Source organism: Perca flavescens, chromosome 6, assembly GCF_004354835.1.
Source record: "Perca flavescens isolate YP-PL-M2 chromosome 6, PFLA_1.0, whole genome shotgun sequence".
In the NCBI taxonomy this organism is placed as follows: Eukaryota; Metazoa; Chordata; class Actinopteri; order Perciformes; family Percidae; genus Perca; species Perca flavescens.
In genome coordinates this window covers 18,558,810-18,583,523 of record NC_041336.1, presented here as the reverse complement: position 1 = coordinate 18,583,523, position 24,714 = coordinate 18,558,810, and the positions used below count along the sequence as shown (strand labels likewise).

The window sequence follows — 24,714 nt, the reverse complement described above, 5'->3', positions numbered from 1 at the left end:
GATAATTGTCTTATCCATATAGATCCATATTGGGTTGCCCAGTTGTTGTGATTCAGATTTGAAAAATGTCGGCTCTTTGATTATTTTTACTAGCAGATGACAAGAAGGACAAGGCGTCCACTGCCGTTGCCAAGTCAGATGCGGCATCAAAGCCTCCCACCACACCTACGAAAGTGTCTAAGATCAACACTCCTACTGCTGCCACAGCGGCCCCAGTGACTCCCACCGCTGCTGCTGCTGCTGCTCAGAGTGCCCCAACAACCCCGATGGGAGTCAATCTGGAGAAGGTGGACCTGGGAAAGATCAGCTCCATTCTCAGCTCACTCACATCTGCCATGAAAAATACAGGTGTGTTCAAGGTTTGGGTGAAGAGGAGTGTAATAATGATCAGAACCTGCAGCTAAAAGCTCCCCGATTTTGTCCTTGTAACACATGGCCATGTTCAGAAAATGTATTAAATTATCACTGATGATATTTTCCATTTTGTTTGAGCCACAAGAAGCTACAAGGTGTTTGTCAGAACCTGCAATCATTTTTCTTCCACTGTAGCATCAAGGTGTTTGTATTTTGGCCATAATAAAAACTAATTGTACCTGTGGCTAACGGCATGACTCATCATTGACACTCTTTTAGCTTCAGTAGGTTATTCAACAATAAATGTAATTTCTATAACGTAATTTTATAAACCTTGATATAGTTACTTTAAGATGTTAAGTATGAGACTGAAAAAAGTTATGCCATAATTTGTATTGTATCAGATGGTCGTAGGAATAGAGACTTTAAAAAAAAAAAAAAAAGCATGTAAAAAGCATAGTTATGGGTAAATGTAGGTTTTGCATTTTACTGGAACTTTCTGGGCCTCCCTTTTAAAACCCATCCCTCTTTGTCTTTGAATTTTTCCCAGCAGCTAGCCCATCACCTCGGCCGTCTCCAGGAACACCCACCACTCCATCTGGCCAATCAGCAGCCTCCAAAACGACCTCTTCGAGCCCTCACCTGGCAAGCATCCTGTCACGCGTTGACATCACACCTGAAGGCATACTCAATGCTCTGTCTAAAACAAACACACCCGGTAAGACACACACACACACACACACACACAGAGTTCACTTTTGTAATAAAAAAAATAAATTTATAAAATATGACTAGTCATATATTTTTTTCCTATATCATTATCTCTTTTTCTCTGACTCCCCCCGTCCCACCTTATTTCTGTCTTTGTGCAGGTTTGTCCTCTCTCCTGCAAAGTGTGACAAACAGCACCTCTGCTCCTTCCACCCGAACCTCTCCAGAATCATCAGCAGTTAAAAGCCTGCTCACCCCAACCACCCCAAAAACAAAACCCACTCTGGGGAACAGCCTCAAGCGAGACACACCTGGGAGAACCAGAGATTGGGAGAAGGAGAGACAGCTGTCCCCTCCTCCTCCACCCCCTCCTCGTCCCTCAGCTTCTTCGGTCTCTCCCCCGAGCCTAGAGTCAAAAATCAACAGTTTCCTGCAGGGTAATCCAGGTTTTAGTCTTGCTCTGGGTGAGGTCAGTCCCGATGGGGTGGATGGGACCCCGGTTAGAGACGAGGCTGCCGGCACCCCCACCCAGGACGAGATCATGGACACACCAGGGAGTGTGCCAGAATCTTTAGGGTCATCTGGAGGCCATACCCTCTCACCCACCGCCTACCGCAGCGAGCCCTGGGATGCTGTGATCACCCCGTCAGGAAGCAACAGCAATGGAGACTTTCTGGCCTCTTCCTCCTCTTCCCGGTATGGAGCTGGAAAAAAGAGTGGCACAAAATTAAAGGACGATGAAGTGATGAATGTGAGAAAGCCGGTCTCCTCCTCCCCCAGTAATGACATAAAGGGTAAGAAAGATGGACAACACGGCCAGATCAGGATGATGGGAAACAACCGGGGGATTGGAGAAAGGAGACTCTCTGCAGGTTCTCGTAAGGCCAGCAGCAGCTCAGATGATGGAGGTCTTAGTGGAAAAAGAGAGGGGAAAAGTCAGGCGTCTCCAGGTGGGGATGGGAATGAGGGCCAGTACCATCGTATTGAGACACTAGTGTCGCCCTGCACTGAAGGGGCCCCCATCCAAACTCTAGGCTACTCAAACCGCCCGCTCGCTGGAGAGCGCATCAAGACGGTAGAGAGCATCCGTGTGATTGGCCAAGGCTCTCGGCGAGGGGGAGGGGCTGGCGGTCGGCCAGGGGGAGCGATGTGGTACGAAGAGGAGGAATACATGGAAGCTCAGCCTCCCTCACCCCATGCTGCCCCCCCTCCTCTTAACATTGGCACCGAGGACAGGACCCCATCCATGCCTCTTCCTCCCCCACATCTCCTCCTCCCACATCTCCACCCTCCTCCGCCCCATCCTCACACACATCCTCCTCCCCAAGCTCAGTTCCAAATGCCCTACCACACGGAGAACATTCAGGCTCCTCCTCCATCACTCCTCCACCAGCATCCTCCTCCTCAGTCCCATTTCTTCAGCCCTCCTCCACCGATCCCTCGACCCCCTCCGCCTCCCATACCGCAGCGCCCTTCCCCTCCACCTACCCACCACGCTGTGCCCTCTGCGGTCATGGTGGGGGGAATGTTGGTCCCTGTTGACCGTCCCCTTCCTCCCTCAGTCAGACCTGAAGGTGTAGAGCGAGGTGGCGGAGGGCCCAGAGGAAGCAAAATGGCCCCTCCACCCCTCATGTCATCGTTGCTAGGCGAGCCCCCTAAGCTGCCCCGTCCTGGCACAGTTAAAGAGCCTTTTGTCCCCCGCCATGCACCCCCTCTCCACCGCTTAGGTAGCCCCGGTGTCCCTCTACCCTTACTGGGCAGAGTGAAAGAGCCTCTGAATCTACCTCTTCCGCCCCCCTCTCCCACATCCTCCACACCCTCTCCCTCCACGCCTAATTCTCCTTCAGTCGAAACTCTCCCCACTCGCCTCACTGCGCAGTCCGCTTCCCCTGCTCTCCAAAAGCCCCCCACTAGTCCTCCAGCTCAGCCCCGCAATCCAACCTCTAACCCTGTCCCCCTCCTTAACTTGCCCAGTCCTCGACCCCCGATCCTCTCAGTCCCCATCCCACAGAGACCTCTGCTGCGAGGCCGAACCCCCTCTCAGCAGTTTAACCAAGATCGCCACATGGGGGGATTTCGTGGGGGCAAGCGGTCCGGTCCTCCATTCACAGGCAGTCCCTTCCATGCACAGAAGAGACCCTTCCTACCCCCACGCTACTGAAGTGGTCATCTAACACATGCTGAATGAGAAGTGGAAGCGCCCTGCACTGAAGTGCAGAGTGTGTGTTAGCCCTGCTGGTATGAGCCCAGATATCTTTCCTCTGTTATTTAGCTTGAATTAAACTACCATAGGTTGTGTGTAAATAGCAGACTAAATCTTCATGCTTCAGCAAGGTAGCCAGCCAGGTCATCTTGCACTGTACAGTGCAGCTATGAGGTTTTCAGTTACATAGTGCAGTGTTGTGTAACAACTCTGTCTATCCCTTTTCCCCCATTTCTCAATACAATGTAGATGAAACTTTCATTAGGTCAGGTGCCATAAACTTAGGAAGAAAACGCAGATAGTTCAAGCTGAAATTAAACTATAGTTTATTTAGAGTTTGCATACCTGTGTGATTGTTGGGTTACCTGAGAGAGAGCAAGAGAGTGAACGAGAGGTACGGGTCTCATAGGATACAGAGGAAAGAGACTAAAAGCAAAAGTTTGCGATTTTGGGAAATAAGCTTATTTGCTTACTGACGTGAGAGTTGGATGAGAAAATCAATACCATGCTCATATCTGCTAAATATGAAGTTACAGCTATGACCACTTAGCTTAGCATAAAAACTGGAAACTGGGCAACAGTTATCCTGGATCTGTCCGAAGGTTTAAAAAAAAAAAAAAAAACTCATTAACACATTTAGTCTTTATGTTTATTTAATCTGTACAAAACCGAAAGTGTTAAAATTATGTTTTACGTCGAATCATGTGCCAGACATTTTTGTGAATGGGTGCAGTGACTTTGAGTATCTACTGACGCACTCAAACCGCACAGCCACAAGACTCGAAGTCACTGCTCGTCGTCAGTAAAAGCAGGTTGACTTTATTACTGTAGACCAAACCAGGCTAGCTTTCTGCTGACATTTCCTGTCTTTATACTAATCTAAGCTAATGGCCTCCTGTCCCCAGCTTCATGTCATCCAACTCTATGCAAGAAAGCCAATAACTGTACTTCCCAAAATGTTCCTCTTAAAAATGTTTTATGAAAGTAAGTTCCAAAATAATCTCTTCTTCCATGAGTGTATGGGTGTGTGCTGTGTGTCCTAACATGGCGTTTCTCATTTAAAGTGATGAGATTCGTGTTGCAGAGAGGAGGTTAACACTTTTTCCTATCTTCGGAGTACCTGCTGTAAATAATATTCTTCTCTCGCTCGACCGTTTTCACCCTTCCATCTCTCCCACTGTATATTTCTAAGCTTGTAAATATAAAAACTGAGATGACACAGCTTTTTTTTTCTCTTCAAGCCCTTGTTTCTGTCAATGAGGACAATGATCGTCACTCTCACGCCCCGTCTTTACTGTGATTCAGGCCTTGGATAAGCTATAACTCCAGAAGAATTACTCTGCAGTATCTGTCGCACCTTTCTGTCCTCCTTTTTGAAACCACCATGCAGAAGAGGAGGGCGAAGATAATTATGTATTTTTATTTCCAACATAAATGTGTGCCTGTGCGCGCTTCAAGTTAGACGGAGTCATGAAGATACTCGGTAGTGGGGAGGGTTATTTCACCTGAACCACACTCCTTACTCCTTAGGCTTCAACATGTATTGACTTGAATAAAATCCAAGTTTCAATTCAACTGGGGGTGGGTGGGGGGGTATTTTATTTGGTCACTATCACTTGAATTGCGCTGTTCAGCTGATTTATCTGTCTGTTTTCAGAGAAATTGTTTTCATATATTTACATAGCTGCTGCCATTTTCATAATGCATTAACACGCATTAATTTTTTGCGCTGTAATTTTCTGCTTGACTGAATTGGCAATGTCCCGTTTTGCAGCAGCGCCGACAGATGGTATCGGGAGCGAAAACATTTGAGCTAATTAGGATTGTTTTGAAAATGGTTTATTTAAATATTCCAGTTGTTTTGGCCCCTTCCTCTGTTTTGTTTCTTTGCTAATTTCATGCTTTTGCCCTCAAGCCCCTGTGCTTACCTTGTGCTCACATTGCTTCGTCCAGAAACACTTGTGCACCTCTCAAAACTTCCGAGCGTAAAAAAAAACCGTCAAAACAAAAAAGATGTAGTTTGCCCACGCAGTGAGGGGTGCATGTTGGGTGTTGCTGCTCAAAGCCTCATGTCTCCTGTGTTTGTCTGATCATGGAGTGTGTGTTGTCTCCTGTGCTCATTTACAGTTCAAGATACACTGAGCACCTGCAAACGTTACCGCATAAAGTTAGATACATTGTAAAAATGTAACTACAGAAGAGAATATTTGTCACTACAGTGTTAGCACATCATCAGAGTTCTGATGTTTTACTGAATGTTATACAAGTCTGTTACCACCTTCTGTAAACTGTATGTCTTTTTTTCTGATCACTCATTGAAACAGCTAAATATCTACCCCAATCAGTTTGTTGTGAGAGAAGCTAGATTCTTATAAAAGGAAAAAAAATCCTTCTGCTTACTAAGCACCTATCAAGTTCAACATTTCAATTGTCCCTGTAAATAACCTCTCTCTGTTTCCTCTTTGACAAATTGAGTTGGAAATTTACTGAAGATGTGACAAAAGCTGATGGTCTGTGTATATTTGATAAGTTGAATCTCTTACTGCTGTTCTCATCAATGATGCTATATCACCGGTCTTTGAGTGTCCAATCCTTTCTGGTGTGATGAACATGCACTCATTCTATTATTGTCACAGTCAATATATGCATACTTTTAAAAGCTAAATACATGTCCAAATTTTTTAATTGTTTTATTTTGTTTTTACACAAAGCATATTACAGAATCCATAAGGAAGACTACCATTTTTAGTGCTTTCGTGGAGTTTTAATTTTCCTCACATATTTAGTATATCTGTGATTTTGTTTGTCTTTGCACCAGTGACTGTAAGCAGTCGGTGCGGTCTTAATTTAACAGGGAGGTGATTTCCTGTTTTCTATGACTTTTTGCCTCAACTCAACATTTTCTCTCATTACCTCCTTGAGAAGACTGATTTTTATTTTTATTTTTTTGGATTGTTGCTATACATTTGCGCACTACGATGCACACTGTTGTTGGAAAGCCACATTTCAGAAATGCCATTCATTAACTTTGTGACTTTAGTGATGTCAGCTTTACACCGCGGTATTGATCATAACCGTACATGGACCGCATTTACAGAATTCCCTTAATACATTGTGACATAGAGACGGTTTGATGACCCAGTTGCAATGGACCAGCCATAACCTCAGTCACAACATTAACAGACTAACACTAAGCAATGGCTGTACACTTATTAATAAATAACTATTTTTTTTATTTAGTTAATATGATTTAAGGATGAATTACTTTGTGCATTCATGTTGCTAAAGCATATTTTCAGCTTCACCAGACATTCAAAGGGAAATGTTTTATAAAGGCCTCTGTGCCATTATTTTACAGTAACAGTGAAACTGGTGATATTTTGTTAATTGTACAGCCAAGTCAGTTCCTTAATGTTAAATACTGATATAATTAGGCAAAACTATCCATTCTATTTTTTTTTTTTAGGCATTTGTCTGGCAAAGACCAACAGACCTCTTGCTTGTAAACATTTAACTTGTTTATTAGCCAAACTTTGATGTATATACTTGTGTGCTTTCCATTATACTCCATGGACATGACGTGAAATAATAGCAAATACCAAAGGTGGTCCCATATTTTGAAATCCATACAAGGTTTATGCATAATTGGGTTCACCACAGTAAAATGGTCTATATGTGGCCAGTTAGATATTGGTGAGATGAACACTTAAAGCTGTCTGAATTCAAAGTTTTTATACAATTAGATGCATACATGTATTTCAATATTGATAATTGTTTTTCTTTACTATGTAGATGGACCATATTCTTTCCGAAAGAGGTGTAGCTCCCCCAAGTGGCAGTTCAGTGGTACGTCAGCTCTTAAGTCTTTAGATCGAACAAATCTACTGTGACTACAGTACTTCTGATTGCTTATTCCTCTGAAAATGGTGAAAACCAAAATACAGTCACGTCCCTAGTTCACATTTAATTGAGTTAATTCACTTGTTTAACCTGGCCATAGCAGTCCATCTGACAGTTATTACTTGTTTAAAAATATTTAATGATCAGTGCGTCAGATGTAAGTGTAACATTTCTAATCTTAGTAACTACAGTTTAGGTTTTCGTGAGGATAAAATATGAATTGTAAGTTAGATTTTCTCAATTTACTCAACAGATCTCAAAGACATCAATGCTTCTGGCACTAACATCTGGCTCTAAATGCAGCTATAGTTTACAGCAGACGGCTCTTAAAGCGAAAGTGCGCAGCTCCATAATGGAGCACAACGACTTTGCTGTTCAGCATTGTTGCTGTTGTCGTGATGCTGTAAGTTTCTGTGTGAAAATACTTTTGAGTTGCACACCAGTGGATCAGTGAACTGCAGGCGCAGTTTAGCTGATGCCCTGAGATCATTGGTGGGCTTGTGTTATGCTTCACCTATCGCCAACTCCCGAGTATGCAGAGTTTCGTTAAGATTTCACCATATTTTAACCCTGCCAGAAGTACCTGATCTCAATGTGAATGGCTTTAGGTGTTAACATCAAGCTATTAGCCCTCTAACAATTGCACGTGTCCCGTATGTGCAGCTCCTGTGTTGACGCGCGCTGTCCTGTGGACGGCTGGGTGCGCGCACGCTGCTTCATAATAGCGTCATATGTTTACGCCCCCAACGTCACTGCTGCTGTCCAAATCTGGGTTTCCGGTGTTATGGCCGCTTGCAGAGAAGGGTGACAGTAATGTGGGGTATTTGGAAATGACCGCGTGTGTTTAGGATGGCGGTGGCACAGCTGTTTCGACTGGTTATCTGTCGGTCGGTAGCTCGTGCGACGCTTCGCGTGCACAGGAGGTACAGTAAGGTGCGCGAGCTTATTATTACTGCCGGACAGAAGCTACAGCTAACGTTAGCTAGCTAACAGTACAGTTTGTGTTCTGTCAGTGTTGAGAGGTCGAGGTTGTTCTTGATGCTTGACAAATGTGTGAAACTGTTTTGTGCTGTGCTAAACCTTATTTATTTTTTAGTTCTAGAGCTATCTCAGTTTCAGTTGTATGGGACATGGTTTGGCACTTGTTTTTTGGATATACCTGTAATGTAATTTATATTCTGTAACGTTACAGTGTTTCATATGAGTGACATAGACCCCACCATACTCTCCCTCTCTCATTTAGTTCCCATGTGGTTCCCTAAAAAAGAAAGAAAGAAAAGTAATCACAATATTTTTTTTTTACTGAATACCTCAACATTATTTGGGGTATGTCTCAGTATTTTATATACAATTTAATGTAAACTGAGTGGGTGATTAAAATAAGTGAGAAAAAAATTATCAAGGTAATAGATACTTTAACTAAAGAATGAGGTACCACTTCCCCATAATGCAGCCATCAAGCTGAGGAAAAGACAAAATTGAAGCTTTATCACACATTGTTTCATCATAATATTGATATTTGTGTATCAATACACACTCTTTGTTAGGTACACCCAGTTAAAACCAATGCAGTATAATACAACAGCCCAGAAGTAAATCAAAACTTAATGAATGTCACCATGTCCAGTTTTTTTTTTAAACCGATTTATAGAGGTGTTTATTTAACTTCATGGTTGCATTGCACTCTTTTCAGCCCTTTTCATCTTGATCTACGTCTTTCCTGTTCGTCTGCAGGTGTGCCCAGCTTCATCTGAGCGACTGCGAGTCTTTGAGTCCTTCAGGGAAAAACATAGCAATAAGAGGAGATTTGAAGTTCCAGAAACTCGCCTCACTATCCGACTGGCTGACGGCCGGACAGTAAAGGGAACAGCTGGTGTCACCACACCTCTCTTTGTTGCTCAGAGTGTCCGGTAAATTCATTTTACAGAAATGTGTTCCGTTATTGTTTTTGTTCTTACTTAAGTGATATAACAGGGTTGTTAACTCTGCTTGCAGTGTGAAAGGTGCGCTGGTCAGTAAGGTGAATGGAGAGTTGTGGGAGCTTGGACGGCCCCTAGAGGCAGACTGCGAACTACAACTTCTGGGGTTTGACACAATTGAAGGAAGACAGGTGATCACACTTGTTTTTTGCTTTTGTGTTGTTTAAGTTTGTTTGTAATTGATTGTGTCACGTTTCTTCTCTCAGTACCCCTTCCTTGACTTCAGTGGAAAATGCCCTGAAGTCAGGGAAGGAAGTATCGGTTAGAAGGAAACACAAGTCAGTAAAAAGACAAAAATTGTCATCGAGAGATTACAAATAAATTTAAAGTCACATAACATAGTTCATATTGTCATGTATAATAATTATATATATATATATATATATATATATATATATATATATATGGATGTTTTCAGGTCAGTTGTGGACATTTCTTATTCAAAAAGACTGTTCGAAACACACTCTAGATCTCTACAAATAGTCTTTACCACCCTCCTTGTCTAGGCAGCATGGAGGACAGGAGCGTGTGTCCTGGGCGGAGTGTTGGAGAAGGTATTTGGTGCCGAGGTGTGCAGAGAAGGAGCATCGGAGCTCGGGCTTTACTGCGACCATCTGCTGGACAACAGGTGAGATTTTCATGTAACGGTCTCTGATACAGGACTCCAGGTGCAATCTGTTCTGGAAACAAGATCAGGTGTGTGCTTTTAGCCACAATGTAGTCTGCAGAATCTGTCAATATGGCCTTGTGTGGACCATTTGCACTTGTAGAGAATTACTGACCTACACAACAAAATAGAGTATTTCTTTAATATTTTGGGCTTTTCTTCCCTGCCTTAGGTGGCTTCTTCACATTTACACATCAGTGTTAACAATATAATTTTTCTTTATATCTATACATTATTTAGTGCTACTATAATAACCCCTTTTCCAGTACAGGGATTATTAAATGTTTATTTCACATAATCTTTACAGAGCCACTGACTTCCTTTTACTTACTGCTGCAGATTTTGCGGCTTTTGGTATTTTACCTGTATTTTTCCTCTCCAATTGCAGTGCCTTGCCTCTGAGTGATGTGGGGGACAGATGTAAACAGGCTGCAGCCCTCAAACTTCCTCTGTCCAGACTGGAGCTGAATACAGAAGAGGTCCAAGAGCTCTTCCAGGTCAGATATACTAATGTCTTTTGTTTTCTGTTGTTATTAATGTTAATACTTACAGCTGTGCTTTCCTTTCAATTATGTTATTTGGCAGATGAATCTTAATGTAGGCTTGGTGAACCTTTTCTACCTGGGCACAGTACTTTTTGTAACTCACAGTGAGTCAAAGTATTAACAGAATAATATATTATTGCAATGAAAAAACATTGTTAGTTTGCTCTTGTGCTATTTGTTATTAATTAATGTTGAACTGCTCTGGTCATGTGGCAGCTTGTGTGACAGAGTGTTTGTTTATTTGAATAGCCATGATATTACTTACTGTTTTGGAGTGGCTCCTGTTTTTGGTGTGCCGGTGATATTTTCAACTATCCCTCCCCTTGTTTACTTATGAGGTCAGGCCCCTTCCTATTGTCCCGCTTTCCATATTGATTTATATACTGTATATGAATTTTTTCATCTTATAGAACAGTAAGCTAAGAATGCAGCTTGTTGAGGAGCAGATGAATGGCCCCACCATCACAGTATACAGGTATTAATATACATATACACACACACACACACACACACACACACACACACACACACACACACACACACACACACACACACACCCACCCACCCCTGACTTTCACCTAAAGATTAAACATTTTTCATGCTTTCTGTGTGGATCAGGTGTGGAGACAGTATAGCGGTCTGCGACAGCCCCCTCCTCCCACACACTGGCCTCCTCAAGGTCTTCAAGACAATCCAGGTGTGTGTGTGTGTCTGTGTCCTGTCCTCTGCTTGCTTCTTTGTAATTTTATGTACTCTGACTATTCTCTCGTTTTTGTTGACTTGAATTTTTTTATGTCAACAGTGCCATTATGTAAAGAAACAAACAACATTTAAAGGGTTAAAATTCTGAAAATGATTGAATATTTGGTAGTGATATTCAGGACTGAAGTATGTTAAAAGATTTAACTCTGTGAAAGTGGAAAATAATAATTTATAATTCTATGGCAGTTTTGCGATGCAGACATTTTTGTCCTCTAAAGACATCAGAGCAAGGCTGTAGTACTTGAGTCGGGACCCAAGACGTTTTTCTATTGTCTCGGACTTGTCTTGGACTCGTTGGTATTTGGACTCTGACTTGTCTCGGACTCGGCCATTGGATTTGCCAAATATTCTAGTGGGTCTCAACCGAGTCCAGCAGTGTATACTTTTTTTTTCTAAAGTAACTTCCTCCCTCAAAACAAAACCATTGATTGTAGCGTGCTTGTTCAGAAAACAGGTGTTGATTTAATTCATTGGTCCCCTGATATATGCCTGGCATATCATATACCTCAATCATCAGGCATCAATCCTTTTCATTTTGGCCACAGACATAATGTCAGCCAGCACTTTGTACTCTGGATTTTTTAAGACAAGTATTAAGTTCAAGAATGGCAGCATGTCTGTTTTTTTAGTGACACCTATGTTGCTTATTTGTTACATTTTCCATTAGCAGTCCAGAATGTTCTTGTTACACCAGAATAAAAAGACTGAACATCTATAATGCAAAGTTGCACTTCAGCCTTTTGTGACTAAAGTGAAATTGTTATACTTAACGTAAAATAATATAGCCTAATTTGATCCTACAGTGTTGTACTCTGCATTTGCTTTTTTGTCATTACAAATAATAGTCTATGGTTAAAAAAAAAAAAAAAAAAAAAAAAAAGTTTTATTAGGAACCATTTGGCACAGTTCCCTGTGGGACACATGCTGGGCAAATAGAATTTTCCTCGTATTTATTGATCCAGGGAGAGGGAGGAGTTTCCGTACTGGTCTGCCATAGGGTTTGGATTCCATGGCAGCCATGCTGGAAATATCAGCAGCAGTATGCTGTTTGTCAGAGGCCAGTTTTCCTGTTCTCAGCCCAAACACACTGCCATCCATCAGACGTGCTGTCACTCATCAGTTTACCCTCCCTTTTCTAGCTGACCCTTGCTTCCCCTTTCTCTTTTGTCACCTCTTTGTTCACTCATTATTGTCTCTCTCCCTCTTCTCAGCTGTCACCCGTGACTCTGGCCAATCAGACAGAGTCCTCAGGTTTGATGCGTCTTTTGGGTGTAGCCTTTCCAGGAGAGAAGGACAAGGAGGAGTGGGAGAGGGAGCAGGAGGAGGCGAGGAGAAGGGACCACAGACGCATCGGGACGGTAAGACGAAATCTAAATTAAAAAAGGTGCATAAAATGAAATCAAATAAAGCAAATGGTTTAAGATGTGTTTTCTGGTCATAAAGGCTATGTGTTCATGTTTTTGCATAGGACCAGGAGTTGTTCTTCTTTAATGATGTAAGTCCAGGCAGCTGCTTTTTCCTGCCTAAAGGAGCATACATCTACAACACCCTCACTGACTTTATTAAGGTGAACATACACTCTATTCACAGTCACTGACTCCATGTAATTGGCCTGCAATACTCTGACTTTACAATTGATTCTATATAAGAGCATTTTACAAGAGAACTATGCAAACTGAATTACTTAAAGGGGTGATAGAATGATTATATAGGGTATTTCACACTGTTCCTTAAGGTCTCCCAATGGGGTATGTAACATTGGTTGGGCAGAAAATGGAACGACAGCTTTTCTTCCAAATATGGTATGCTCATGAATATTTAGATGAGCTGTGTGCTGATTGGTTGAGGAGAATCCCAATACACACACATTAGAGACGCGCGCTGATTGGTTGAGCGAATCCCAATACACACACATTAGAGACGCGACAGCAGGTCTCATATTTCAGACACACACACACTGCTGCCCTGCGCACAGCGCACACACACAAACGCAGTCTGTTACATGCCCAGACATGCCCAGGCAAGAGCCGCAGCGGCTGTTAGCCGAGACAAAATAAAAACGTTTCGACACTTTTAATTATAACTAGTGTTGTTCTAATGTTACTCTTGCGACATAAAAAAACTTCACCAAAGAATGAACTCACCTTGTAGCTAGTAAGCGCGGGGAGAGGAGAGTGAACCCCTGCAAGCCTGACTTCTCCCATTGCCTCTGCAGCGCTGCGTTAGATCCACAACTCCCTCTCGTCTGATATACTTGTTCTAAACCCTTTTCTCTGGGCCAGTAGGCTATTCTGTTGTACAGTCTGGAACACTGCATTTACATGGTCCATTTTCAATATCCTTGCAAAACCTCCAAACTTTCTTCTTTTCTAAAGTACACTGCGCAGCTCGTGTGTGAGATCCTGACCGAGCTCCAGCTCAGCGGGTCTGTGAAGGGGGAGAGGCCGACAGGGAAGGCAGCAAACCCGGCCAGTAGCCGCCGCCTGTCTCGGCAGATTGTGGAGCTCGTAAAGTCCGACACTGACTTACCAAATTTGCAAATAGCCATCAATTTTCATAAAACGGCCCATATTTGAGCTTTACATAGTTGATTTCTCGCATAAAAAACTCAAGTGAATTTTGTAATGGAATAGCAGAGATCTGCACGACCTAGATTTAGAAGACTAACTGACCTCAGATCAGTTAGTGGCCTATGTAAATTTTGGGGCGTTACAAAAATAGAAGGTTGAGCCAAATGAGGAGGATTTGAGAAGTTGACAGCAACTTTTAGCTTTGTTCAGATTCGCCTGTTTTCAGAGGCAGTTTCAAATTGTGAGATTTGCAGAGGAAAGGGGTGTCAATGGGATTTTGAGGTTCTATGTATGTCCTAGTTACCCTCCAAACTGTCGTTATTCAACTATGACAGGGTAAAATCGGTTTTGCATTCTGTCACCCCTTTAAAAAATCATAGGCCTATTTGATTATTTATATTTCAAGCCTTCAGTTATAGAACTATTCCATTCATATTCCCATTTTGGTTCAGATCACAGGACAGGAAGTATTGTTGCTTATAAACCCTTGTGGTGTTCTGCAAATTTTGCAAAAGAAATCTGTGCTAAAGACCTTTTTTTAGTTGCACAGAATAGATTAATACAAATGGAACCTCAAACAGAAACACCACTCTAATGGCCATATAGACACAAGTTTGTTTGTTTTTATCAAGGTGGGGAGGGCTTCCAAATTATGAAATAGTATAAGTGTAGTATAGCTTTTGGTGTGGAAGGATGAAAACAGATTTCAGTAGTACAGAGTTGTTACAATAGAATGACTATGGTATTACAGTATAACCCAATATTCGATATTTTGACTGGCCATCCCAGACACAAATTATAAAAAGAAACCCAGTTATAACTTTCCTACACCCTCTGTTGCATTGAATCTGCAGCAAAACTTAAAATGAACTAAAACTTTATTAACCCTGTTTAGCACTTCTGCAACTAAAGCTGAAATACCCCACATCTTAATTTGATTATGCAAACTCCAACTTTGACCTTAGTTGGGTTTAGGTAATCAGAAAGTGCTGTTTACTTTATTTAGAATGTTTCCTTCATTGGGTTAAAACTGTAATGTCCATGTTAACATCTCTCACGCACACACAAACCTGTACATGCATTAACATAATACATGAAGCTGTGTCGATTGGACAATATACATGTTCATACCAGATGTCAGGATATTGCTCTTGTTAGCCTTCAGTTATTGCACTGTTGTGACAGTCTGCCCCCGTCCTGCACTCATTGTCACACACATCCTTCCTTCCTGACATCTTGTAGAGTGAATACCGAAGGCGAGGATTCAACGAGGTCGTGACCCCAACCCTGTACAGCACTGCATTATGGGAGCGCTCGGGCCACTGGGAACACTACAGCGAGAACATGTTCACTGTGACATCAGAGGGCTCTCAGACCTACGCTCTCAAACCTATGAACTGTCCTGCGCACTGGTAAACGCATAAACGCACACATACACACAGACACGCACATGCACACATTCCTGTACTCTGGTGTCTTAATAGAGACTTAACCTCACTCTCTTCTCCTGTGTTTAGTCTTATGTTTGAGCAGCGTGTTCGCTCGTGGAGGGAGCTTCCTCTGCGATGGGCCGACTTTGGGGCGCTGCATCGAAATGAGCTCTCCGGAGCGCTGGGAGGTCTCACTCGTGTTCGAAGGTTCTGCCAGGACGATGCTCACATCTTCTGCACACCTGAGCAGGTACACATAACACATACAGATATGCATACCAAAATATTTTGTTACAGATTTAACTAAGTGTGGTAGAAATTGAATGGGACACATGTGGGACCATATTACAGTGATTAGATGGGCTGTACAAATAACTCCAAAGACATTCCAGGAGGCCTCTGCCTGCATGAATGAAAGTCTTTGTCCTGCTCAAACATTACACCTCCATATGTGCATCACTCTGGCTGTACAGTCTCTATAATCCTGATCCCCTAAATAGTGCACTGGAAAGTTCCCATGATACTGATTGCGTTCCTCCAGACCTTCTTTGGGCATTCTGTTAATTCACAGACATCATAGTCACAAGATAATAATCACTCTACTGAAATACTGATTCAATCTCTGGAGGCATTACATTAAATACTGTACATATATATCTATATTTAGATTTATTTTTCTTTACCCACCCTGGTTTAAATTTAAACTTCCCTGTCTTTAAGTCTCTTAATTTTCATTATTATTATGTCCTCTTGTTGCCCTTGTCTTCAACTTTCTTTCAAGCTGGAAGAAGAGATTGTGGCATGTTTGGATTTTGTGAGGAGTGTGTATCAAGTTTTTGGATTTTCCTTCCACTGCCTCCTGTCTACACGTCCAACACCATGCCTCGGGGAGCCTGAACAATGGGATAATGCTGAGCAGGTAAATGCACATTTCCATTGCACACACTTTATCATATTGTGGTATGCCAAAATCATACATAGTCCTACATAGGCTCGATACTGGTGCTTAAATGACTTTTAAAACGATGTTGGTGTCTAAACAGTACCTGAATCTATAAAAGAGCACAAAACGACCGTCAGCGACATTATAATAGCTGGTTTATTGCTAAGGCCATATGGTCAAATTCAACCCACCTCACGCCAAGCCATTTCTGAGCGTTTTTTTGCTTCCGTCACATTGTTACTCACTGTGGGCTCATTCAAAATTAATTTTGGCTGCACATCATTCACACAAATAATCATTTACATTTTTACAAACTTAACACCAGTGGTGGAATGTAACTAAGTACATTTACTCAAGTACTGTACTTAAGTACAAATTTGTGGTACTTGTACTTTGAGTCTGTTTCTTTTCATGCCACTTTCTACTTCTACTCCATTACATTTCAGAGAAATATCCACTACATTAATCTGATTCACTTGTGATAGAGTATTTTTACAATGTGGTATTAGTTCATCTACCTATGTAAATAATCTGTATACTTCTTCCACCACTGCTAAACACTAGGCTGTGTGTATTCTTTGTGTTGCTGTTTGCAGTCTCATTCGCAGATTGGAGGAATTCTTATCACATGGCTATGTGTCACACAGTATACAATATGGCTGCTCTCGTGAAGCTGAAAGAGCGTAGAATTTTATTAATCTGACAAACGATATGTTATTTTCAGCATCTTATTGGGATAAGTGTTTTTTCTTTGGCAATCTTTTAAATAAAAGATCCCCCATCATTGTGCAAATCTACTTAATTTATACCTAGTCCTAGGTCAGGGGTCATGGACATCGCTGTTCAGAATCCCGTCTATCTTCCAAAATATAATGCTCGTATCCAAACAAATTGTGCTTGAAGCTGCAGGCCATCCACTTATAACGACCTCATCCACATTGTCAAAATCATTTAGATATTGAGCCATTACATTGAAAATATTTGAGATAACAGGAGCCTATGATTTACTGTAGCCATCCTAACAACACACTACCTGAACACCTTTTTCTAGTCTCCCGCTTCACTCTCCACAACGCTGTCTTCGGGGGAAAAAGTCACGTCGTGAGATCGATAACAGTTAGCTAGCTAGCCTGTTTATGTTTCTTGTAATGTTAGCCTTAGTTGTTTATTTCTTACCTTGATTTTGGTGTCTGCGTTTCAAAGCCGGTAACGTTTTTGGTGGAGCTGTTCGTTTAATAGTCGACTTGGAAGAAAGTGAATGTTTTGACAATAAACTAAATCAACACAACAGTATGTGGAGTTAAACTGGACTGGCCCAATAACCTCTGAATAGTTCTACTTTTTGTTAAATTGCAATGTGAGTGGCAGGTAACGGCGGGTTCATTATGTCAGCAGGATCATTTAAAAGGCAACCGCGACTACATTGTGCGTCTGCCCTATTTCTGATTCCGTGGAAATGTTGCCATGGCGGGCTGCCACAATAAAATCAACATAGAGGAAACACTGCATTTTAAAATGTAATAATAACCTATAACAATAACTTATTTTACTAGTCAATTGCTGTTAAACAACAAAAAGAAGAACCACTAAATGGCAGAAGGGTACTTTACAACGACAGCTTCATTTTCTTGAGGTGCACCTGAAGTCCTGTCTGTGTTGTATCTCCAACTGGCAGTGGCCATGGTGTCTGAAAGTGCAGTGCTACACTGTTTTTTTAGCTGCAGACTGTTACACGTCCTGGTGTTGCAATCCTTTTCTAGTGAAATGCAGCCACACTTTAGACCGTTTAGCTTTAAGCATTTTAACTGGATTTAAGCCAGCTTCTTGGATGTCCACACACCATCTGAAACTCAACCTTGACAAGACTAAGCTCCTTTTCCTTCCAGAGAAGGGCTCTCCTACCCAAGACATGACTATAACAATTGACAACTCTGTGGTAGTCCCCACCCAGACTGCTAGAAACCTGGGTTGACGACCAACTCTCCTTCACTGCCAACATCGCTGCAACCACCCGATCGTGTAGATACATGCTGCATAACATCAGAAGGATACGTCCCCTTCTAACGCAGAAGGCGGCTCAGGTTCTGGTTCCGGCTCTAGTCATCTCACGTTTAGACTACTGCAACTCCCTCCTGATTGGCCTGCCTACATGTGCCATCTGACCCCTGCAACTCATTCAGAACGCAGCAGCTCGACTTGTCTTCAACATCCCCAAGTTCTCTCACACTACACCGCTCCTCAGCTCTCTTCACTGGTTACCAGTGGCTGCCCACATCCGCTTCAAGACACTAGTACTTACATACAGGGCCACGAACGGATCAGCCCCAGCTTACATCCAGGACATGGTCAAACCCTATACCCCAACCCGCCCACTCCGCTCTGCATCAGCCAACCTGCTTGCTGCCTCCTCACAGCAAGGGAGAACTAATCAATCCCAACTGTTTGCTGTCCTGGCTCCCAAATGGTGGAATTAGTTCCCTATTGACATCAGGATGGCCGAAAGCCTACGCATCTTCCGCCGAAGGCTAAAAACATATCTCTTCCGACTACACCTAGGATAAACGTAAAAAAAAAGTGTATATCTTTCTTGAAGCTGCACTTTCATATGGCTCTTTTGTAGTTTTGCTTATTTAAAGCTAATGTACTTTAAGCACTTAATTGGAAGTTGCTTTGGATAAAAGCATCAGCTAAATGACATATAATGTAATGTAGTAGGCTAACGTTACCTGCTGCAAGTGAAATGTGCAGTGATGCTTCTGTTGCCTGCGACGTGCATTTCAGAGCACCGGAGGGCAGGGCAGGCATTAAAGTGGCACCAAAATGTGCGTGCCATTCGGTCCGGTAGATACCAGCCGTTTGGTTTCGGTACCTAGTCCTAGACAGGTCCAGCTGTTTAAATCTGTATGCACTGTATTTTGGACCCAGTTTATCGCTGCAATAGGAAAAAATCTTGAAACGAAATACAAGGACATGGTGTAATGATTTCCACAATCAGTTATACGAGTGGTACTGCTCCGCGTCGGGCTGCTGGCTAGATGTATATCTCTAAATCCCCAAGGATGCCTTTTAAATAGGCCCAGTGGCACTTTAAGCTGAATAAATTGAGTGTAATTGAACATTATGGTTCCTCGCTCTCACACACACAGACCAACCAACATGGTGGTGCATTAATGTTCTTACATTAACTTCTGTGTGTGTGTGTGTGTGTGTGTGTGTGTGTGTGTGTGTGTGTGTGTGTGTGTGTGTGTGTGTGTGTGTGTGTGTGTGTGTGTGTGTGTGTGTGTGTGTGTGTGTGTGTGTGTGTGTGTGTGTGTGTGTGTGTGTAGCAGTTGGAGAGGAGTCTGCAGCACTTTGGTGAATGTTGGGAGTTGAACCCAGGAGACGGAGCCTTCTATGGACCAAAGGTCAGTGGAAAGGGCAACATGCAGTAAAGGAAACTGATTTCCACACACAAGTGTAGATATTGTTTATCATAGTTTCTGCTAACCGCAGCCAAAACATATTTGTTTTTGATGCTAAGCTAATCTGCTATTGGTATCTGATTTAATGGACAGGTATGAGGGTGATATCAATCTTCTCATCTAACTCTCAGGAAGAAAACCCTATTTCCCAAGTTGTTGAACTATCAAAATAGTGTGTAGATTTTCCATCTTCAACCAATCTAAAGGATTCTTGCAGATTAGAGAGTGACACGGATGTCTTTGTTTTCCTTGTGGCTCTGCAAAGAGACCTTTTTTGAGCATTAAATGATACAGATCACACCACAGGAACCCTTAAAACACAGAAATGTGTGATGATTGTTCATAGAAAATGTATAGCTGCTTGCGTTTTATGAAAACCGAAAGTGTTATAACTTGTGAATGACCTTGGTCTTCTTTGAGGCAATTTCATTTTCACTTTTACTCGTGCAAGTCAGTAAGCAACAAGAGGAAGTTAGCTTCAGGCAGATGTTATGTGATCGAGCTCATGTTGGAGGCACAGAGAGTGGAGGTAGGTCAAGTCAGGGTTGGGTTAGATACACACTGACACGCTCCATGTAACAAACAAACATTCCTCACAGTCATCTAGCTAGGGTGTGCTAGCCACAACTAGATCAGGTTATAATTTGGAAATCCATCTGTTACCACTTCTGTCCACAAAAATGCAGTTTGTCCCCTGCAGCATCACAACAGAGAAGTGAAGCCTGATGCTACCACACTCCTACATGTTTCTTCATAGATTGACATCCAGATCAAAGATGCTATTGGCAGACAACACCAGTGTGCCACAATCCAGTTGGACTTCCAGCTGCCGATCAGATTTGATCTTCAGTATGTCGGGTGAGTCAGTCATAAATTTCTGCATTTGGCTTTAAATCTTAAACATTCCTACATGTGTAGTAATTTAAATCTGCACGCTGCTTTTGTAGCATATTCTTCTCTGTAGAACCCACATGCTTGCTGTATAGGATGTCCTGTAATTGCTCAAGTTAAAATGGCAGAAGTCTAACTTCTTAAGGACCTAATTTGATCATGAAAGATCAGTCCTTTTTATTGAATTTATCAATTTAGGCCAACGTTTTCCCTGTTTCTGCCTTAAACAGTTTTTTGCCTCTTATTAGTCTGCCCTTCTTCCCTCATGGTCTCCTTTTACCAAAGTGGATTACCAAAAGAATTTTTCCAGAAAGGGGTCCGGCCCTTTGCTTTGCAACATTGATTAATAATCAAAGAGATATTAAACGAAAGCTGCTACAGTATAAATGCTGTGGCAAAATCTCTGATGGAAGTCAGGTTTACGTCATCTGACATTATATATATCTTATATCACCCAACCCTCACTCTATTGTTAACCGTCTTTTCCTTCTTTTTACCTTTGTCAGTCGGGACGGACAGTTGCACAGGCCAGTGATGATCCACAGGGCAGTGCTGGGATCACTGGAGAGAATGATCGCTATACTGGCTGAAAACTTTGGAGGGAAATGGTGAGAAGACATTAATAATCACGTGGAGTCAGATGCATTTTATTAGGCTGTTTATGATGCAGTCACTGTACCTAAACCCATCTCCTCTCCTTTTACCTCACCCAGGCCACTGTGGTTGTCCCCAGCGCAGGTCATGGTAATTCCTGTTGGGGGCAACAGTGAGTCATACAGCAAACAGGTCAGTCTATGATTATTTCTTTCTGTCATAATTAAAGGTGCAGTTAGTGATGATCAAATGAAGCTTCGTGAACCACTGTCTTTACTTACTGAGCTCACTAGATGGCGCTCACTATTCAACAAAGTGTTTGAAAACACACTGAATTGTCATTCATTTAACCTTTTTCTTTGAACAGAGAGCGCTAGTGAGCTCAGAAAATAAAGACAGTGGTTCGCGAAGCTTCATTTGACCATCACTAGGTGCAATATGTAATACTGACAGCTAGTGTTTAAAAATAGTTATTGCAGTACAAATTCAATCACTTTAATTCAATTCAGGATCACTTTACTGGCTATGTCTCAATTGTTTTTGCGAGTAACCAACTCAGGTACTCTAGCTATATAATTCAATGTGAGTTCACAAGTGTTGAAATGACATAAAATACCCGTCCCTTGTAGCCGTGATAAATTAGCCTGAAGCTAATGATTACCTGTTCAGGAGGAAATTAACCAATTCTGCGTCCTTTTGGGCTCTAAGCTGTCTCCATCTTTCAAATACATCTCCAATATTTACCCGGGGTTTGTTAAGTCTCTGGTCACGCAACTGTTAGAAACATGCTGATTTTTTTGAGGTCGGGTAGAATCTATCTCAGTTGATCTTGTTTGTTTGCTGCTTTCATGGCTGTACTAACGTTACAGCTGTAGCGCGCTGGGTTAAGTTTTTACAGGTATAGCTGGCACCCCGGCCTGGCTGTCAAACTGGGCAGTTGATAACAACACACAGATCAAAACATAAACATAAATTCCTTCACGGAATGAAAATTTCAAAAGGAGAAAATACTGGCATTAGCATTGTTGTCAGAAAAGATGGTATTTCAACATGTTTCCTTAATATCTGATAACGCATTTGGGTCATTTTAGGATTTATTACAGTAAATATATTACATGTTGTACTTTTTTTAATTTGCCTGTTATTTTGAGAACAACAGTACAAATACAATGTTAATAGAAGTGCCTCTCTTCTGTTAAGGTGGTCCGGCAGTTCTGTGAAGCTGGCTTCATGGCAGATTTGAATGATGATCAGGGAGCAACCTTAAATAAGAAGATTCGCTCTGCTCAACTGGCCCAGTACAACTACATATTTGGTAAAGATGAATAATAGGATGAAAACTGTGGCTACTTAATATATTCGTTGCTACTGATGTTAAATGTTAACATTTTTATTTTTGTGTTTTTGTCCAGTGGTGGGGGATAAGGAGAGTGAGAGTGGAACGGTAAATGTGAGGAGCAGAGGGGGTAAACAGCTTGGGAGGAGGCCGACAGAGGAGGTGCTGACATCCCTCACCCAGCTACGAGACACCAGGAGCAACCTAGATGAGTTTTAATGGAAAAAGTCCTGGAAATAAGGAGTCATTGATGTAATAAATGTTTGTTTTACATGTTCAAGCTGTTATACTTTGTCTTTGTCTAAAGAGATGGCTGCTAAAATTTGTAATTAAAGTATATAAAAGATTCCTTACTCGTTGGTTTGTCCGTTAATGACATCCGCTGATAAATCTGTCTGAAAAAGTACAGAGAAGAGATTTAAGGCTATATTAAGATCACTATCAGTCTCATGTTGGCAATACTCTGCTACAGTTGCAATTTGTTAGCTAGAATCCAATAAATATGCAAACCTCCCTCTTACGTAAGTGTGTGTCATGATATCAGAATAGAAAACCAGACATACCTTTAAAAGACTGGAAGAAAGGGAGAATACGAGGGGGGATTTGGCTAAAATAGGAGAGGGAGCAGCAGTGTCAGAGCTGTGTGTTTTCATGTGTGTTTAGTGGAAACAGCCAAGTCAAGGTAAAGGTCAAAAAGATTGGAAGTTTTTCAGGATGGAAGCAGGATGGAAAAGACATCAGTCACAACAGTGACCGAGGGCGAGATGGTACTCGGAGAGAATAAACTGGGTCAACTGGACAAAAGCAGCCCCTTAAACAAAGCTGGTTGTGAAAAAGGTGAAGGGGATTGTGTTTTTAGGTCTTCCGGAGATCATTTAGTGGGCCAGAGGGGAAAGGTGGTACTGTAAGTCAGACACAGATTGAAAAAAAAGGTCTTCAACAAGCTCAGATTGGGCTGAAAAAAAGTCAATGGCGTCCATGTTTCAAGCGCACAGATGTAATAGAACATGTAAGAAATGCCTCTAAATCCCTCTCTTTCTTTACAGGTGGGTAATGCTAAGTGGGGGCATCACAGAAGGCCTTCAAAAGACCTGCGGCCCAACAGTATGGTGTTAAAGGGTATACTGTAACTTGACTGGTTGCAGAGGCATAACAACCGCAAGGTGGTAATTCTAGTTGGTTTTACATCTCAGGTTTTGACATTCATGAGATTTCTGCTGGCATCGTAATATAATGGAGGTGAATGAAACTTAATTTGTGTTGCTCACAGTTGGAAAAACAGCAATTAAACAAGACTAAGTATACAGCAGTGCTAGCAGCACTGTGAGACTGTGCTTAGTTTTGCAGGTATTTAGTCCTACGCCAATAAGTATTGGACAAATTGAAATATTGATGGTGGCATTAGATGAAAAATCCCAGGAGGTCAAATTTGTTACTGTTCATCCTGAAGGGGACTTGAATGTCTGTACCAAATGTAATCCATTGAGTTATTTCACTTCAGCGTTATGTTACACAAGCACATGAAGCAGAATACACACAAGTTCTTTCTCACTGATTTCTTGTTAATATCATACCACGTTAATATTTATAGTACTCTTTGTTGCGAGCCTATGCTCCTATTCTGCTGTCGGCTTTGTGCTAAATGTGGCACAGCTTCCAGCCAGCATTGTACAGTAGTTGCGTAGTGATGACACAACCCATTAGCTCCAGTGAACACTGAAATCTTTACTTAATAGATAACAATATCAGGCTCCCCTCGCCCTCCTCACTTTCCCATTGCTCCCACCCTCTACCCTACCCCCACACAAAGCATTCCTTCATTCAACTGGTGGAGTCGCAGAGAGTTCATAGGAAATTATTTTTAGCTAAAGGGGTTTACCAAAAAAGAAAGCTGCTGTGAGGCAGTGTAGAAAAAAACAAACCTTTTTAGTATATAGTGAGACAATAAAGAGAATTCATTCAGGGAGGCATAGATGGATATCTACAGCAGTGTAATATAAGAGAAGTCCTACTGGGAAAACCATAAAGAACTTTCCTTTTTGTCTCTGTACTCTTTTAACTGGGAAAAGTTGATGTCACATACTTCGTGCACCAATTGGGATTTAGCATTTAGTCACTGTCAGTCAGGGCTGCAGCTAACGACTATTGTTATTATTATTGTACTAACAATTATTATAATCGGGTAATCTGCCGATTCTTTTCTCGATTAATCATTTTACCTATGAAATGTCAGAATTTAGAGAAAAATATCCACAATTCCACAAATATATTCAGTTTACTATCATTATTAACAAAGAAAAGCATAAAATCTTCACATTTGAACCAGCATTTGTGCTTAAAAAAATGACTAAAACAATGACTTGATTTT

At 41.8% G+C, this 24,714-nt stretch overlaps 1 protein-coding gene across 6 annotated transcripts in view; it reads left to right on the top strand.

The window, feature by feature from the left end:
• The window catches only part of LOC114557862 (threonine--tRNA ligase, cytoplasmic), a 33,773-nt gene extending 11,074 nt beyond the window's left edge, over window positions 1-22,699 (top strand). The window contains exons 1-18 of one of the 6 annotated variants that reach the window (XM_028581555.1): window positions 7,919-8,101; window positions 8,903-9,078; window positions 9,164-9,278; window positions 9,654-9,775; window positions 10,203-10,311; window positions 10,770-10,834; window positions 10,978-11,056; window positions 12,333-12,479; window positions 12,590-12,616; window positions 14,934-15,103; window positions 15,209-15,371; window positions 15,903-16,040; window positions 19,391-19,468; window positions 20,283-20,383; window positions 20,923-21,024; window positions 21,130-21,202; window positions 22,211-22,325; window positions 22,423-22,699. In XM_028581555.1, coding sequence (XP_028437356.1) covers window positions 8,018-8,101; window positions 8,903-9,078; window positions 9,164-9,278; window positions 9,654-9,775; window positions 10,203-10,311; window positions 10,770-10,834; window positions 10,978-11,056; window positions 12,333-12,479; window positions 12,590-12,616; window positions 14,934-15,103; window positions 15,209-15,371; window positions 15,903-16,040; window positions 19,391-19,468; window positions 20,283-20,383; window positions 20,923-21,024; window positions 21,130-21,202; window positions 22,211-22,325; window positions 22,423-22,565 — 2,007 coding nt within the window. In that variant the 5' untranslated portion in view covers window positions 7,919-8,017 and the 3' untranslated portion in view covers window positions 22,566-22,699. Of the gene's footprint in view, window positions 1-93; window positions 349-904; window positions 1,073-1,226; window positions 3,304-4,509; window positions 4,859-7,918; window positions 8,102-8,902; window positions 9,079-9,163; window positions 9,279-9,653; window positions 9,776-10,202; window positions 10,312-10,769; window positions 10,835-10,977; window positions 11,057-12,332; window positions 12,480-12,589; window positions 12,689-14,933; window positions 15,104-15,208; window positions 15,372-15,902; window positions 16,041-19,390; window positions 19,469-20,282; window positions 20,384-20,922; window positions 21,025-21,129; window positions 21,203-22,210; window positions 22,326-22,422 lie in introns of those variants that run through there. The other 5 variants (XM_028581554.1, XM_028581553.1, XM_028581552.1 and 2 more) reach the window with 5 other exon arrangements.
• The last annotated feature ends 2,015 nt before the right edge of the window (window positions 22,700-24,714 follow it).